Here is an 18,318-nt window from a genome sequence, read left to right as displayed (position 1 = left end):
CCGTTTGCGGCCAGTCTGTTTCTCTTGTCATGTTTCCTGAACCTGTGTGCTAGGAGCTGGTGGAAGTGTCCTTCCCACTCCAACTTTCACTTTCCAACTGTCTCTCTTCCACTCACTAAATGAACACTCTCCATCTCTGAAGCTCATGCTCTAAGCCCTGGCATCCTCTTCCTTCCCTGTTGTTGTCATCTACTGACCCCCACCCCAATCTCTCAATTCCCTCACACTCCTGGCTCACTCCTCCCTCAGCAGCACCCATGAGACTGATCCAGACATCTTCTGGACTCTCAGTTCCAAGACCTCCAACCTCTTTTCCCTTCCCTCTCATGCTGGCAAGCCAACCCAAAACATGGTTTTCTCTCAGCCTCAGGTTCCTAAAAGGCAAGTCTTGGTCCCAATACTTGAGAGGCATGGACTTGAATAGTCTACTTACTCTCTTTATACCTCAGTCTTCTGATCTATAAAATGGGAAGGATAATAATGATCCTATGTCACAGGGTTGTTGTAAAGACTAAAGGAGATAATACTTAGTAAGTACTTAGAACAGTGGTTAGCACATAGTTAGTATGCAAAGAATGCTAACGACTGGTAGTAGTAATTCCATTAATAGTCGAAGATGATGGGGAAGAAAAGGAGTCTCCCTCCCTCTGCAGCAAACAGTGTAGCAGAGGAAAGAATTCTTGGAGTCACACTGGGTTTAACTTTGGGAACACCACCTAATCAACTTGCGCCTGCTTCTTCACATGTGCCTTCACATGTCGAAGAGGACAAGTGTCTTAGGTTGGAGCCTAAGATAGCACCGGGTCTCATGTGTGTAACTGGAGACTGGACTGGCAAGTGTGCCGCCGAGGACACGGATACCATCTTGGAAGTGAGCCTGCTTTCAAGTTGGAATCACAGCTGCTTTGTCCTCTGAGGTATCTGAGATCTGTGAGCATTAATGTGGAGTTTGGCCAATGTGCAACTGGCATTGAACATTCATTCTATTTAACTTTTAGAAAACACTGGGATATCAGTTTAAAATAGTGACATTTAAAAAAAATCTCACATGTGCTACATATAGAATAATCTAAGTGAGCACTTTTGTGTATCGCTGGTTTTCATAACGTTCATCTGTGTGGCTACAGGAAGCTCCTCCTGGCCCAGTGCTGTCTCTAAAAGGGACTGGTATTCAGCCCTCATCCCCTGGCTACCCATCAGCTCTCATCTCACCTGCCCCACTGCTAATGGGAGCAGAAAGCTGACCCTACATCTACCTCAAACCCATTGAAGACGATCTGGCAATCCCACTCTTCTGAGGTACCGTGTTTCCCCAAAAATAAGACCTCGCCGGACAATCAGCTCTAATGTGTCTTTTGGAGCAAAAATTAATATAAGACCCGGCTTTATATTATATTATGTTAGATGAAACCCAGTCTTATAGTAAAATAGATGCTTAATGGTAATTTTCATGTCATGTGTATGTTACCACAATTTAAAAAAAAAATCCACAGCAGTGATCAGAACCATTGACTTTCCCCTTCAAAATATACCCAGAACCCGACTACTGTTCCCAGCTCCACAGCTACAACCCAGGCCAGCGATAGCCTCTGATCTGCCTCCTCACTCCATTCGTCCACTCGTAACAAGGAGCCAAAGTTCCTCATTTCAAAATGAAGCCAGGTCATCTCTCTCCTCTGTTCTCTCAGTCCCCCTCGCCTCGTCTTTCTGCCCTCCCTCCGCTCCCACTGCTCTCCTCCTCCTTGCTCACTTGGCTGCAGCCACACTGGCTTCTTACTGTTGGCTGGATGGGTCAGCGCGTCGTCTGCCTGGCAGCCTCCTCCCCTCTTCCATGCGGTGTTCATGTAGCTCCATGAATGCAGATATTTTTGTCCTGTTCCCTGATGATCCCTATTTCCTAGGATAGTGCCGGGCACACAGTAGTCACTCCAAAATATTTGTTGAATGAAGGCATGAGTAAAAGGAGGGTTGTTTCTAGTCTGGTCATTAACCCATTCTTCAGAACCAGGACTCACGGTGAAAAAGCACAGCAGTGTTTTTGATAAGGCTGCCATCTAGTGGCTGGATTCCCTCACAGCTTTGTGGGGACTCAACATTTTGCATGACTCAGCTGAGCAGTTAATGGGGTAAGCCAGGAGGACAACAGCCTATGCAGAAGGGACCACGCCATTCTCTAAAATCTACACCTATCGGGTAAGATGAGATATACACAAAGAGCACCTTAGAGAGAAAAGGAGAAGAACCTATCTGGGCTGTAATGCAGATAGGCTAATAACATTGATTTAAAAAAATCAGAGGAGTGGATGTTGAGTGTGGCAACATGGGGTGGGCATGGGAGATGCAAAGCCAAACTAATTTGAACTTTATGAAGCCACGTTTCCTGATCTCGATAAAACACCACGTTCTTCTTAAGGCTGTTGTAACAATGAAGTAGGGTAACAGACAGATGCCAGCAGAGTGGCGGGCCATGAAGTAGGGCTCGAGAAATGGCAACAGCTGCTCCCTTTGAGACCTTTGCTGCTGCTGTGATCCTGTTATTGCTGAAGCCAATCAACTTTGGCAGAGTCCCAGGGGACAGTGTAAAGCCTGGATATCAGAACCTGGAAACAGCCTGGAAAAAGCTTCCGGAAAGTTCATGCACCCCCATTCAAGCAGTCACTTCCTGTGTTAGATGGTAAACTAGCAGTATCTACAAGTGTGAGCAACCATATAATTGTTATTATCAAAAGACTGAGAATTTTTTGCTGGTACTGGGTTTGAGGGATTCTCTCTGAGGACAGATCAATTCCCAGGAAAGTGTGCAATACAGGCTGATTATAGGTTTAATGATGGTAAGGTTAAAACCACAATTCCTGTATTGTATTATAATTTCATGACAAGATCCTTTTCAAAATTACTAATATAGTTGAAAGGAAACACATACATTACATGTAATATCTGTGTATATAACCATGAATTACAGAAAACTTATCACAAAGCCAAAAGTTCAAAAATTAAGACTTGAGGGCGATAAAGAGAATTCTGTCCCCTTAGAGTCAATATATAATTTACAATCACATCTTTCCTTTAAGAGGAAATCAACTATATATGGCTAGCATTTTCTTCATTTTCTTTAATTTTCTTTCTTTTCTTTACAGCTAAATGTGTAGAGAAGAGATATTAAGTCCAGTGAGCATCCAATGGAGTGTCCTTTCTAACATGAAATCATTTCCATCTTTGTCTCAACAGTACTGAGATTTTAAAACCCACTTATTACTAGTACCAGCACTTTTATTTCCCTGTTTTCCGTGCATATAATATAAAGCCAAAATGTGATGAATATTTGTGTGAACACCTAACTCTATTGTACAACCACAAAAGTCGTGGCACCTACTATAGAGAAGCCCTGGATGATGGACAGAATTGCCACGCAGGCCACTGCTCCTAACAGCTGGCTCATCAGCTGATGCGGGATTCAAATTCACCATAAATGAGGCAGTTTGGGGATACAGGACAATGCATAAAACTGCCAGCTGTCCAAAGCTGATACAAAAGTATTAAGGACTACTTACATTTAGAAATAAAAGTTCCAGAGACAAAAACGTAATTTTCTAATTCAACTCTATATAAAGCAGGTGGCAAAATGAATTTCTATGGTAACTGTAGGAATGAGAACTGCATCTTACATTCCAACAGCCCATTAGAGTTTACGAAGAATTCACAGATCTTTGTCTTGACATTATCACTGTGTAATAGATATAGGTATTTCCTTAATTTGACAAATAAGGACACTAATGCCCCAGGGGGTGTGGGAAGGTGCTCATTTTAGGAGCCAGTATTAAACTGAAGTCTTTCTTTAGACTCCTGACCAAAAGAAGCACATATTGTGATCAAACAATTAAATGACTTACCAACAAATGGTAAAGAAACATCACAAAACGCAAGTCAAAGAGGAAGGATTTGGATAAAGCAAAAAAAAAAAAAAAAAAAATTTCAGGTTTTGACTTATATTTATTGTTTTTAATTTATAAAGCATTTTATGTACCTGTTTTAAAAATCTCAAACAGTATAGAAAGATCTAAAATGAAAAGTCTTTTTCCACACCACTTTTATTTCTGGTAACTCTCCTCAAAGATAACCATTCTTACAACCTTCCTGGAAAAAAGTTATGATTTCAAAAATTAAATTAACATATACTTTAAAAAATTAAAACAAATGAGATCATATTCTATGTACCATGTTATTTTCCCCACTTAGTAATAACTCTGATCTCTCCGTTTTGGTACCTACAAATCTACTGTGTCCATTTTCATGGCTGCATATTATTCCCCTGGACCAAAATCTCATTGTACAACCAGCTCTGTACTGATATACACTTAAGTGTTTTCAATATTTCGCTAATATAATAATGCCACAACTGAACATCTTGTTCATATATATCAACATCCTCTTTCAAGTAAATCAGTATGTTAAATGCTCGATATCCTTGGTGAAAGAATGTACATATTTCAATGTAGCTAAATATTACCAAATTGTCCTTGTACATCAACTATAGGTGGTGTGCTAGCTCCCAATACCCTTAATGACAGTAGAAGTTATCAACTGTTTTAATTTTATCACTCTGTCAGGAGAAATAGTATATCTAGTTATTGTTTTGATTTACATTTCTTTACCTATATAAGAGACAGCATCTTTCTATTGGCTGTCTTTACTTTTTGTAATGTGAACTACTCATTTTTCTACTGTATTATTTTTCTTTCTTATTCATTTATATAAACTTTTTGTAAATAAGCCCTTTGCTACATGTATTGCAAATAATTTTCTCTTTTCACAAAGCAGTTTTGTACATTTATATGATATTTCACCTTTTCCTGTCATGATTTCTACCCATGCTTTCTGTGTTTGTTCCTACCGTGTTTCCCCAAAAATAAGACTTAACTGAAAACTAAGCCATAACATGATTTTTCAGGATGACATCCCCTGAACACAAGTCCTAATGCGTCTTTTGGAGCAAACCTTAATATGACACCCGGTCTTATTTTTGGGGAAACACGGTACTTAGAAGGGCCCTTCCAAGGTCAAGACTACAAATTGATTCTTTGTTTTTTTTTCTTTGTACTTTCATGGTTTCATTTTTTAATACTTAAATCTTCAAGCCACTGAAATTTATTTTGATAGAGGAATGAGATGGGGATCTAGCTTTATTTTTTCCTAAAGACCTAATCAGTCATTATTTTTGAATGAATTATCCATCTTCATATACAATGCCAATTTTACCCTATGCTATATCTTCTGGTGTATTCTGGACTTTCTCTACTGTTCCACTGGATTGCCTATTTCTTCTCCAGTTCCAACGTGTTTAAGGTTAGTTCCTTGATTTCTATTTTTCAGAAATCTCCTGGTTATTCTAGAACATTTATTCTTCTAATCAGGGTAAATCAACAGCAGCACTATTGACGTTTTGGGCTGGATAATTCTTTATTGGGGAGTGGGCTGGCTGTCCTGTGCATTGTAGGATGCTCAGCAGCATCCCTGACCTCTACCCACTAGAGGTCAGTAGCACACCCCTAGTTATGACAACCAAACATGCAGACATTGCCCATTATTTATTTCCTGGGTTGGGGAGAGGGCAAAATCACTTGACTGAGAACCACCATTTTAGATAAACCCAGTATCATTTTATCAGTGTATCCACATCCAAATTCCCAGTGATATTTTAATTGAAATTAAAATGAATTCATATAATAATTTATATATATTTTTATATATATTATACTTATTAAATTTAATCTTTGGTATATTTAATCTTCTTATCCAAGAACCATATATATCCTTCTACTTATTTATGTCTTCTTTTATGTCCTTAAAAGAGTTTTAAGATTTTTAAAATATAGGCTTTTACACTTTAAGTTTACTCCTCGTAATTTTACTTTTCTCATTCCTTTATAAATGAGATCATTTCTTATGTTATCTTTTCCAACTAGTCACTGATAAGAAAGCTATTGATATTTTATATTCTACAACCAACCATATACTGAACTCTTACTGTACCTAATAGATTTTCAGAACATTCTAAGATTTTTTTCTAATGATATAATTTTCAGGAAATTCTAAGCATTTTTCTAAGTATACAATGTTATTATATGCATAAAATCATCATTTTGTTTCCTCATTTCCAATGGATATAGCTGTAGCTCTCCTGTCTCACTGCTTTGATTAATACTTGCAGACGAATTTAAATGACAGTGGTGATAGTAGGCAACCTTGAATCATTCTTGATTTTAATGGGACTACTTCTAGGATTTCACCACTGAGCATAAAGCTTCTTTCAGATACACACATTTTATATCACGAAAGAAGTATTCATATATTCAGTCTACCAAGAGTTTGTTTTTAAATCAGAAAGACTGTTCATTTTGTCAAATGCATCTTCCACCCTTACTGAGATGACCATATGGTTCTTCTTCCTTAGTCTATTAATATTGTGTGATAGATTATATACCTAGATTTCCTAATTAAATCTACTTGGTTATGATGTGCACTATTGTTCTTTTAATTTCTTGTTGAAGTCTATTTGCTAATATTTTGAGCTCACATTTTTGCATCATTATTTGACAGTGAGATCATTCTGTCATTTTTTAGTGGTGCTTTGTTAACTTTTGGAATTATTGTTAGGTGGATTGGTAAAACTAAACTGTACTTTCATTTGTTGTATTTTAAAACCAAATCTGTGTATTTAGTATGAAACCAGTCTTTAAAATAGTAAAACCATTGTATAGAAACACCACGCCATTTCCCCTATTTTAAAACCAAATCTGTGTATTTAGTATGAAACCAGTCTTTAAAATACTAAAACCATTGTATAGAAACACCAGGCCATTTCCCCTACATCCCAAAAAAGGCTACATATACTCTTCATAGATTCAACTTTTTGAAAACTGAATAAATTAAAATATACCCATGGAAAGCTAATCTGGATTGTGATATTTTATGTAAAGAGTGCAAAAATCATAAGTATGCTACTAGTTAACCCTATTATAAATTAATAATGACATATTTCAGCTATTTTCCCATCTCACACAATTTAGCGATACATAGAGAGCTGCATTATAAGACTAAAACCATGGAAAGCTTAGCTTTCTTATTTATGTGCTCCAAAAGAAAGTTAAATACATTGATGTTTGAAGTTTCCCATGCTCTGAACTCAAATATAATGTTTAAAAAAACCTTTTCTATTTCTCAAAAAAAAAAAAAAGTAACACTGAGAAAGTTCACAGTTTCAATGGCCACTGCCATCTACGTGATTCCAAGTAGTGTTTATGTGAGAATCGTCCTAGTTTTCCACACAATGTTATTATACACCCACCTCCGCGTGGGACCTACAGGGTTCATTCACTCATCTAATGTACTTTGCACCAAGATGAATCCAGAACATACACCATCTTGCCTGGATTTCACACACTCCTGGTGACAGATGGACAACTAGAAGGACAGTGGGAACCACAACCCTGTTACCTTTTTGTTTCTCATCTGTCTCCCCACTAGATGCAAACTCCCTGTGGGCAGGATGTTGTTATCTAAAACAGTTCCTGGCCCAGAGTAAGTACTCAGTACATATCTGATGAAGGAAAGGGATGCACCAATCACTGAAGGACCCTCCTGCCTGGGTCCCTCCTACCTGGGTCCCTCCTGCCTGGGTCCCTCCTGCCTGGGTCCCTCCTGCCTGGGTCCCTCCTGCCTGGGTCCCTCCTACCTGGGTTGCTTCTCAGGCGGCTCTCAGTGAGCTCGGAGATGGCTCCTGCTGTCGAAGTCTTTTTCAGTCGAACTACCCCAGAAGCGATGGTGGTACTTCCTGGTTTGTTGAGCATGTCTTCACTACTGGCCCTCTTGAGCTAAGAGAGAAGTAGAGGGAAAGAGAGAGGAGGAAGAGATACGTTTTCAGTAAGGAGTGCTACAAACCAAGAAAGCATCTGCGCAGAACCACCTGCCTGGTGGGTACGACACAGTAATGGCACGCTGAGGAGCACGACAGTGCAAAGTGGACAAGTGAAAAGCTAGACACACCTGTATGTATAATTTACAGGTCTGAGTATGATCTCCCACTACTGTTTCAAAGAATATTATACGATTATGGGTGAATATTACCCATCATGTCACTTCAAATAATGAATTTTTTTTTAAAACCCTGCTTTGTTGGTTAAAAAGAAAAATTTAAAGAATGAGAGCTGAAGAAAAAAGAACTGTGAGATGCACAAAAGGCAGGACAGGGCAATCAACAAAAAAACTCAAGGACAACAAAATTAACTTTAAAATACATGACTGGAGGAAGTAGAGGAAAGAGATACAAAAGACCCGAATATCTACGATGTGCGCAACACCAAGCACTCTATATGATCTTGTAGAGAGAACGTGTTCAAAAGGAAGAAAGGAACTTTTTCGGAGGCCAGAACACTGTTAATGAGTGACCCCTCACTCTTCTTCTGCTTTCTTCTCTGTCACGAAAGGGGTGAACAAACAGTTTTTGAAAGGAATTGAAGTCTAAGAGGGAGGCCCCTAAATGATCTTACACTTCTGGTCCAGGTAAGTTACATTCAAGGTTAATGAGAAAAGTGCAAATAAGTTCCCTCAACCATTGTAAGTCTTCTTTAAAGAACAATGTTGAAGAGGAATAGTTCTAGAAGACTGGAGATAGGGAGATGCCCAGAGCCATCATGAATATACCTAACATTTGGAGAAAACAATATGAAAAAGCCTTCAAAGCAACAGAGACATGGAACAGGCAGCCCCTGCCCAGCACACTGGCTGAGGGCCAGGAGGCCGGCTCCACTCCACGCCACTAGCTTCACGGTCATTTACTGAGGATTAGGGGTTTAAAGATTTGCACAATTAAATTTTCCCCCCACTTTTGCATAGTTTAAATTTCAGGGTATTACACACCCCAGAATGGCTTGAAAGAGCAAAAAATGCCAATATCAAGTGTCAGTGAGATGGCAGAACACCCAGAACTCTCATCTCTGCTGGTGACCGCTTTGGGAAATTGGCAGCTGAATATCTGCAGCCTGTGATTCAGCAAGCCTACTCCTAGATCTATGGCCAAGAGAAGGGGTACACAGGTCCATCAAAAGAATCTTCACAGCAGCTGTATTTATAACAGCCCCAAACTATGACAACCCAAATGTTCTTCAACAGGAGAAGGGGTATATTAAATAGTGGTAGAGGATACAATAGAAGAGTACACACACACACACACACACACACACACACACACACACAAGAATTATGAATACACTAACAAATGGATTGATCTCAGAGACATTATCCTAAATGAAAGAAATCAGACATAAAACTGTATATACTGCCTGATTCCATTTATATGAAGTTAGGATCAGCAAAACTAAACGATGGTGATAGAAGTCAAAACAGCAGTTATCTCTAGGGGAGTTATTGATTAGGAAGGAACCTTCTGGAATGTTCTACATCTTGACTGGGAGTGATTAAACAGATATAAACATGTGTAAAAATTCAATGAGCTGTACAGTTGAGACTCAGATTAATGCACTTTACATTTTTTATTGTAAATATGCCATGCCTCAATAAAAAAGAAAATGAGGGGTGTTATAATTTGGGCAAAGCTTTGGTTCTACCCCTTCAAATGCCAGTCTACTTTTTTTTCATTCCCCCCCCACTGTTATTTAAATTTTTTTATTGTGGTAGAATATACATAACATAAAATTTACCATTTTAATCATTTTAAGTGTGTAGTTCAGTAGCATTAAGTAGATTCATATTGTTGTGCAATCATCAACCGCCATCCATCTCCAGAATTTTTTCATCGTCCCAAACTGAAACTCTACACTTTAAACAGTAATTTCCTATATCCTATTTTCTAAGAGGGAAGATGGTAAAAGTCTTAATATTAGTCAAGCAATCTTGGTCAATATCTTTAAACAAATTATTAATTTAAAAAACAAATAGCTAACATTGAAAGGATGATTTGCATGCACTTCCAGTTACTAGATGGGAATATAACCACGTTTTCTAGCCAACAACATACCCCTAGTTTAACAACAGGACTAAATATGACTCTTGGGTTGACAAAGAAGTCACTCAATTGCCCTTACAGGGACTCCAGACTGTTTTTCCACTTTCCGTGTCAGAGTAATAAGAGTTCCTGCACCCAAGCTCTCCAACCTCTCAAATTATCCATCAGGTCACCAGTGTAATATTTTTCATACTAAATGATAATAGTTCATGTCAGCAACCTTTTCTCAACACACAAAAAAACTATTATTCACTCTGCCTAGAAGCATGCCCAGGTACATCCCTGGGTCCCAAAGGAAAATCAATTGTGATTTTAGACTTTGAAAATTCTCTAGACAACATCTCAAAAAAAAAAAAAAAAAAAAAAAGGAAATCATTTCAGTTAGGGAATTCTTAATGCAATAATGCAAATGATATGCACTTAGTTCTGCTTTCCTCTATCTTATTCTCCATTGTTACTAAGATCAGTAAATCTGACCCACAAAGTGCAAATTAGCAAACTCTGCATCGAAAGGTCCAGTGTGCAAACAAAGGCTCAGTCCGTAAGCCAGAACAAGGAATCCAACGAATGAGAGGACAGTTGGGGCCAGAGGTGAAGTTGCCTCTGCAATCCCACCGCAGCCTCCACCCCAGTGGTGCCAGAGGGTAGACGTTGCCCCCGCCCTCCCCTCCACAAGAGGTTGGTTCTTGGTGAAATATCAGGCAGAGGCAACAGAGGACAGGGGGACCAGAGTCGGCAAGCAGTGAGAAGGCTTCCCACTCCACGGTCCCAGGCTGTATTATACACAGATCCTGTCCTATCTAGGCAAAAGGTTAATTAAGACGTCCTACAGGCCAGTCGTGTGCCATCTGCTTACCAGCACGGGGAGTTCAGGTGGCAGCAAAGCTTTCATGGGGAGCACTTCACTTCCCTTGTACCTTCCACCAGGAATTCCATTTGAGAAAGATTTATTGCTTAGAAGCTTTTGCAGGAAGCAGGACATAAAGACTAAGAACTGATTCTCCCTGTCCTAAGCCAACAGCTGGAGCTACTCTTCCTCTATGATTATTTTTTAGACACAACATCAGATACAGAAAGCTACTAGCCTCAGTTATTATTTTTCTATTCATGGCTGCATTTTTGGCTTGGTTTCCTGGTCGTCAAACGCAGCTTCAGTACCACTTGAGATTGCTGGTTTGTGATAGAAGATCCCTATGAAGGTACCCGCTTCGGTGTTGCTTTGGTATGTTTAGTAAGTCTTTTCACTGACTCTTTCACTGGTATTTAAGCTGCCAAGCACCTGCACAGGAAAGCTTACGAAAGGAAAATGTTTAAGTAGCTCACAGATAAAGTAACTAAGAATTTCTTTTCAATACCACAAAAAGAGTAGGGGAAATCCAAAACCCTAAAATCATCACACACAACAATCATCCAGTCTTTAAAGGTAATGTTACGGTTGGAGCAGTGGTTCTCAAACTTGAGTGTGCATCAGACTCCTTGGAGGGTTTGTTAAAATGCACCCTGCTGTCTACACCCAAGCCCCAGTGTACCCACCACCACCACCACCGAGTTTCTGATTCCCTAGATCTGGTGTGGGGGAAGGAGGCAGGGCTGAGATTCTGCGTTTCGAACATGTTCCATTCCTGGGTGATGCTGATGCTGCTGGTCTGGGTCCGCAATTTGAGAACCAATGGTTTAGAGCAACACTGTCAATGGAAATAAAATACAAGCCACATACAGAATTGTATACTGTCTAGGAGTCACATTATAAAACTAAAACAAAACAGGTGAAATTAATTTTAAGAATATATTTTCTTAACCCAACATATTCAAAATATTATCAATCAATGTAAAATACCTCAGTGAGGCATTTTATGGTTTTTTTTGTACTAACTCTTCAAGCTCTGGTGTGTATTTCACATGTACAGCACATCTCAGTTTGGATTAGCCACATTTCAAGGGCTTAGTTGCAACGCATGGCTGTGGGTCCTGGGTGGGCAGTGCAGGTTTAGAGCACTCCAGCAGAATGGGTATGTAATTCTGACTGGGTCCCCAAGACTTACACAGAACATGCCTAAACTCTAAGTCTCTGCTTTCTGGCATGGGGGGCCCTGGAACCCTGGCAACAAGAGACTGGGCAGGGTCAGTACAGGACTCATGCCTGACCCAGCAGACTTTTCCCAATTTTTTTTACTTGATTTTTAAAAAAGCAAGTCAGAAGTAAGCAAAGCAGCAGCCAGGCCTTCCAAGGGAAGTGAGAGGCTTGGGCATGATGGCATCCAGGCTTCATACCACACACTGAAGAAGACGGGATGTCAGCAGGTGACAGAGAAGCAGGGGCAGGCGGAGATAAGCAACAGAGAGAGTCCTGGGTGTTCCAGTCCCTGGTCCCTGCCTCTCTGGGCTCCAGGTTTGTACCTTTGTCCTGCACAGTGACATGGGAACCTTAGGATTTATTCAGTAAATTTCCTTTCTGCTGAAGCTAGCTTAAGCCATCTGCAACCAAGAAGGTCCTGACTAATAGACTTGGGCCTTACAAACGGCCAGAATGAAGCGGCCTGCCTGCCTCAGAGCACTCTGGGAGGTAGCCTCTCCTGGACTGGGCTTGACAGCACAAGGAAGATGTACCCCCATCCCATCTGGCTCCTGTTCCACTTTGTTCTTTCACTGCTCCTTCAGATCAGGCCAGTACGTGAAGCTGGGCATTTCAACCTACTTTGGTGGATTTGTTTCAGTTTTCCTGTATTTGACCAGTTAAAACATATCTATCCATCTCATATGTATCCATTTACTACAAAGCAAATATAACAATATGTTCATGGTATAATTCAACCTCCCCGCACGCTTGGGCTCTGCAGGCCTAAGTGTATAAGAGAGACCGACAGGGTTTGAGGGAGGAATCGGCAGGAGGAGCCTGCACTATTCTAGCTCTTGTCATGTCCCTCTGTTTTGACCATTCTCTCCTGTCCACCTGCAGTTGTGAGCTCTGAACAACAGGGTTGCCAGTTCAATTCCCACATGGGCCAGTGAGGTGCACCCTCCACCACCAGATTGAAGACAATGAGCTGCCGCTGAGCTTCCGGAGGGGCGGTCAGATGGCTCAGTTGGTTACAGTGTGAGCGCTCAACAACAGGGTTGCCGGTTCAATTCCTGCATGGGATGGTGGGCTGCGCCCCTGCAACTGATTGAAAACGGCGATTGGAAACTACCGCTTGAAATCGATGACTGGTCTTGGAGCTGAGCTGCGCCCTCCACAACTAGATTGAAGTACGACTTGGAGCTGATGGGCCCTGGAGAGACACACTGTTCTCCAATATTCCCCAATAAATCTTAAAAAAAAAGAAAAGAAAAGAAATGGGAGCAGAAAGTCTCTAACATGAGTATTTACTTTTTTCCTGTGGAACAAGTTTCCAAAATGCTTACCTATCAATGACAGAAGTGACCAACATTTCATTGTCCTCGGGCAACTCCTGAGCTTCAGACTTTTATTTTTTTAAACACTGCTTTAAAAAATATTGTAACATATTCCAGAAGCTCTCCTGGTATGTTACTGGGGGAATGTATGTATTCATTTAAAATTTAAAGATGTCTCCCAAATGTGCTATAGGTCAAAGACAATAAAAACAAAAATCATGGAAATTATGGTCAAGTCCAGTATAATAGAATAATCAACAAATTTATGTGCAGGACATTTTATCCACATTTACTGTTCTCTCAGAGCTCAGGACAGCTACATAACCTGCTTGGGGTTTCACAGCTAGAAGGAGCAGAGCCAGGGTCCCCACTCTCAGCCAGGTCTGACCCACTCCAAGCTCAAGCTGCTCCTGTTCCAACACCCCGTCTTACCACCCCGGCCGGAAGAACTGGTGGACTCCGGCATTCAGTAAACCCCAAATGCTTGCCAGGTAGCAGGTGATTTCTAAGCAAGAGGGACAGAGCTGTACAACAACCAGAAAAGTCCTCATGGGGCTTACATTCTAGTCATGGGGAGACAGACACTAAACAAGTAGGTGGGTGTGTGATGGTAGTAAGAGCTGAGAAGGAAAACCAGGCAGGGTGAGGAGGGTGTATGGAGGTCAAGGTACTTTACATAGTGAGGTCAGGAGTGATGTCCGATAACGTGACACACTAGCATACATTTAAAGCAGGAGAAGTGGCAGATGTGTGGGAGGGAGGAATGCTCCAGGCAGAGGGAGCAGCAGACATGTAGGGACTGCTGCAGGAGTGTGCCTGGCTCACGGAGGGGCACACCACCGAGCACCACCGTGTGGCCCATGCTCAGGGAGCCAGGGAGAGGGGAGGGAACACCGCACATAGTGTCTGAGAGGGACTGGAGCTGAGTCTCCAGGGTATCACTGGTCATTCAAGGACTTTGTTTTCCACTCTGAGTGACTGGGGAGAGCCTCTAAGGGTTTGACGCAGAGAAGTGATGTGATACATGTTAAAAGGACCACTGTGACTTCTGTTGAGAATGGACTGTAGGGTGCAAAGACAAAAGCAGGGAGATCATTTGGGAAGCTCGTGCAACGAAGGGGGTGGCATGATCTAGGTGGTCCCAGGGAAAGCAGTGGGAGTTGCTTGGAGTCGACAATTTAATTTTAAGGTAGAAGTGATTGCATCTTGCTGACGGACTATAGGATATGAGAAAAGACGTGTTCAAGGATGATGCCATGGGCTCTGGCCTGAGCGACCAAAAGGATAGAGTTGCTATTGACTCAAAAGAAGATTCAGGAAGAGCAGGTTTGGGGGGACTGAGACATCAATGGGAAGGAATCAAGATTCAGCTTTGGCCATGTTACATTAGGGGTACCTTTTAGGCATCCCAGAGGTGATGTCACAAAGGCAGATGGAGGGGTCCTGGTTAGAGACACAAATTTGGACGTCAGACATATATGGTATTCATGGGAATAGATGCTATGACCTACAACAATTGGTCTCAGTAGGGACTGTGCTGTCTCTCAAGGAGTGTGCTGGAAATTTGTGGGGACATTTTTAGTTGTCACCATGATTGGAGGTGCTACTGATACTTAATAGGTGGGAGGACAAGGAACCTAGATGTCCTATGATGAATGTGTCAATCCTGCATAAAGAATTATCCCACATCCCACACAATTTTCACATATTCCACAGACATGCACATAGGTGGAACACTTTATTATTATCCAAGCCTATAGGGTCTCTTCATTTTATATACAAAAACAATGTACTTCTTTTTTTAAATTTTTATTCAATTTATTAGGATGACATTGGTTAGCAAAATTATATAGGTTTCAAGTGTACATTTCTATAATACATCATCTACCTATTGCATTGTGTGTTCACCACCCAGAGTCATTTCTCCTTCTGTCACCATACATTTTACCCCCTTTACCCTCTTCTACCAACACCCTCTACCCTCTGGTAACTACTACACTGTTGTCTGTGTTTATGAGTTTTAAAAACAATATACTTCTCACACAGCTTGAAGATATGAAGGTCTGACAATTAAGTTTAAGAATTTGTTGCAACGATATTGCTAATCTTTTTCGATATCAGAGGGTGTGGGGACAGAGCCCCAGAAAGTAGTTTACAGGCTCTCGGCCTCACGTGGAGGGGTGCTGGCTCGGGTAGTAGATGGCCGTCAGCTGTGGCTGATTGGCCGTCAGCTGTAGCCAGTTAGCCAATTAGCCGCCAATATAACTGCTGCGGCTACGGAGGAGAGAGGGAGGAGAGAGAAAGAATGGGGGCTAGCAAGGAGATGGCGGCTGGGCTGGCAAGCGTGGATGGCGGTTTGCGGACAGTGTTGATCCAGCCTCCAGTGAGAGTATAGTGCCGCCAGAGAGAATATAGTGGTATGACTCCCCTACCTATGGCTCCGTGGGTGTTCCTTTTCGGCCTCACCATATCCTGCGTTCTTGTATGGGGAGCGGGAGCAGAGACCCCGCAGGCCTCCCTGCATGACAAATGGCGCAGCGAGCAGGGTCCCCCGCATGACAGAGGGATTATTCATTATGAATTTGTACCAACTGGACAAATAGTTAACCAAGTTTACTACTTGGAAGTGTTGAAAAGGCTGCGTGAAAAAGTTAGATGACCTTAACTTTTTGCCAACAATTCATGGCTCTTGCATCACGACAATGCACCAGCTCACATGGCACTGTCTGTGAGGGAGTTTTTAGCCAGTAAACAAATAACTGTACTGGAACACCCTCCCTACTCACCTGATCTGGCCCCCAATGACTTCTTTACCCAAAGATAAGGGAAAAATTGACAGGAAGACATTTTGATGACATTCAGGACATCAAGGGTAATACGATGATATCTCTAGTGGCCGTTCCAGAAAAAGAGTTCCAAAATTGCTTTGAAAGATGGACTAGGCACTGGCGTTGGTGCATAGCCTCCCAAGGGCGAGTACTTCGAAGATGACCTTAGTGATATTCAGCAATGAGGTATGTAGCACTTTTTCTAGGATGAGTTCGCGAACTTAATTGTGTGACCGTGTACACTGAACTTTCTAAGAATAACTAGGGAAGACTGCAGTTTGGTTCAGAACTTTACCAAGTGTGTTCAACGATCACATCACTCCCTCAATGTCCTTTACGGTATTTGAGTCACAGATACAACCCTGAATCACTACATCATAGCTGTCACATGCATGGTGCCCCAAGGAGAGTCTTAGGTCCTTTGGCATAGCCATGTGGAGGCACTTGCGAATGGAAATACGGGTTATTTAACTATAAGCTATTTTCCTTTGTCGCTGGGATATTATATCGATTTTTCAAAAGTGTGTATGAAAGTAGGTTATACTATCTCTGATTTCATGTCGGGCTAGTAAAGGAGATGTTGGGTGTGATACAGTAGCTAGAAAAAAGCCGGGGGCCCCAGGACTATGCCCTGTGCCCAGGCGACATTAGGGGTCACAGGGAGATTCCAAGGTGCTGCCTGGGAGGGAGGAGACAACTGAGAGGAGAAGGTTATTCCAGACACAGAGCCTGATCAACAGTGTGAACTCTGCAGACGGTCAGTGAGACGAGGATGGAGAACTGCCCTCTGATTACCAGGATCACTGGTGATGCTGACCCCGTCTAGTGGGACGCTCGAAGCAAAACTCTCCAGGGCAGGAGATCGGAATTACTGTTACACATTTGGCAGATTTCCTTCCTCGACCCCTGGTACCCCTGCTACGCCCTCTTGGCTCTGTTTCTTTAGGTCAAGATACGCTGGTTCTCCCAGGACCCCCCTTGGAGCCTCTGTCCCAGCCCTGGGAGGCCACTAGCTTTGCTTACTGCCCTCATTAGTCCTCCTGAGCAGGGACACTGGAAACCCAGCTGCCTGGCCCTGTGCGATTCAGTCTATACCTTGCTGAGTCGGGACTCAAAAGCCAGCGAGGTCGAAGATTTGGAACTCTTCATGCCGGAAGAGGCTGTGGGCAGGGGCCGTGCACGGTCGATCCCATGGCTCCCTGCTTTGGTGACTGGGCTCCAGGGCTTGGCTGCGCTCCTCATGCTTGTTAAATGGCTCTGTTTTTCTGTAGAAAGAGGAAGAAAAAAACATGTGTGTCCACAACTTGAGCCTGCTGAGTGACATACATTACAGGGCTTTACCCCCATATACCATGTCCAGCACTGTTAGAACCAGCACCTGTGATTGGCCTGCAAATAGGGTTCTATTCCTAAAATGATACCTTTGCACTAGGCTAATTTTTACAACTTCGTAATAGCTGTTACCAAACTATGAAAATATATGCACAATATTATTGATGTTCTAACATTACTATTCAGCAAATGATGGCTTCTTCTTAGTCAGGGACACTTAACACAGTATTACTATCCACATACACTATTTCTCCATATGAAACAGGTCAGCTTGAGTCAAGACGTACTATGTCCATGAGCCTTGCAGCTTTCAGGCTGACAATGGAACAATCTACCTAATTTTTAAATAGACATAATGAATTACTTGAAAATTAGATTGCGCAGAAACACAACTTTTTTTCTTCTTTTGGACAAAAATGGATATCACTTAAAAATTAATAGAGCATATTTTAATTGGTCAGACCTGGGACAGAGTTACTGCCCTAACTGAAATATTTCATGAAAGCAAAATTGTTCAAAGCAGCAGGCTGCAGTTAAGACCTGTGGGGAAAATCCACATACGGAGACCTGGGAGGCAGCCTGACCGCTGAGATCAGCAATCAGCGTTGTCATTCGTGAGTGAGGTCGGCCACCGTCTCTGCACCTCTCTGAGCCTGTTTCTTCCATCACTACTAGCACAATGGGAGTGGATTAAATGCCCTCTAGGGTCTCATCCAGCCTCAATCCTAACTCTGCCTGTCCCCA

General features: G+C 41.8%; 1 protein-coding gene across 4 annotated transcripts in view; it reads right to left on the bottom strand.

Annotated features, from left to right (window-relative positions):
* The window catches only part of SPECC1 (sperm antigen with calponin homology and coiled-coil domains 1), a 241,520-nt gene that overhangs the window by 146,409 nt on the left and 76,793 nt on the right, over positions 1 to 18,318 (bottom strand). For all 4 annotated transcript variants that reach the window (XM_019757420.3, XM_088801896.1, XM_088801895.1 and 1 more), the window contains exons 2-3: positions 17,338 to 17,507; positions 7,733 to 7,871 (exon numbers count right to left, since the gene is read on the bottom strand). In XM_019757420.3, the coding sequence (XP_019612979.3) occupies positions 7,733 to 7,871; positions 17,338 to 17,484 (286 nt within the window). In that variant the 5' untranslated portion in view covers positions 17,485 to 17,507. The remainder of the gene's footprint in view (positions 1 to 7,732; positions 7,872 to 17,337; positions 17,508 to 18,318) is intronic.

The sequence above is a fragment of the Rhinolophus sinicus genome, chromosome 12 (assembly GCF_057876585.1).
Source record: "Rhinolophus sinicus isolate RSI-liver-muscle chromosome 12, RSI-T2T, whole genome shotgun sequence".
Classification (NCBI taxonomy): domain Eukaryota; kingdom Metazoa; phylum Chordata; class Mammalia; order Chiroptera; family Rhinolophidae; genus Rhinolophus; species Rhinolophus sinicus.
This window is presented reverse-complemented; position numbering and strand designations above follow the sequence as displayed.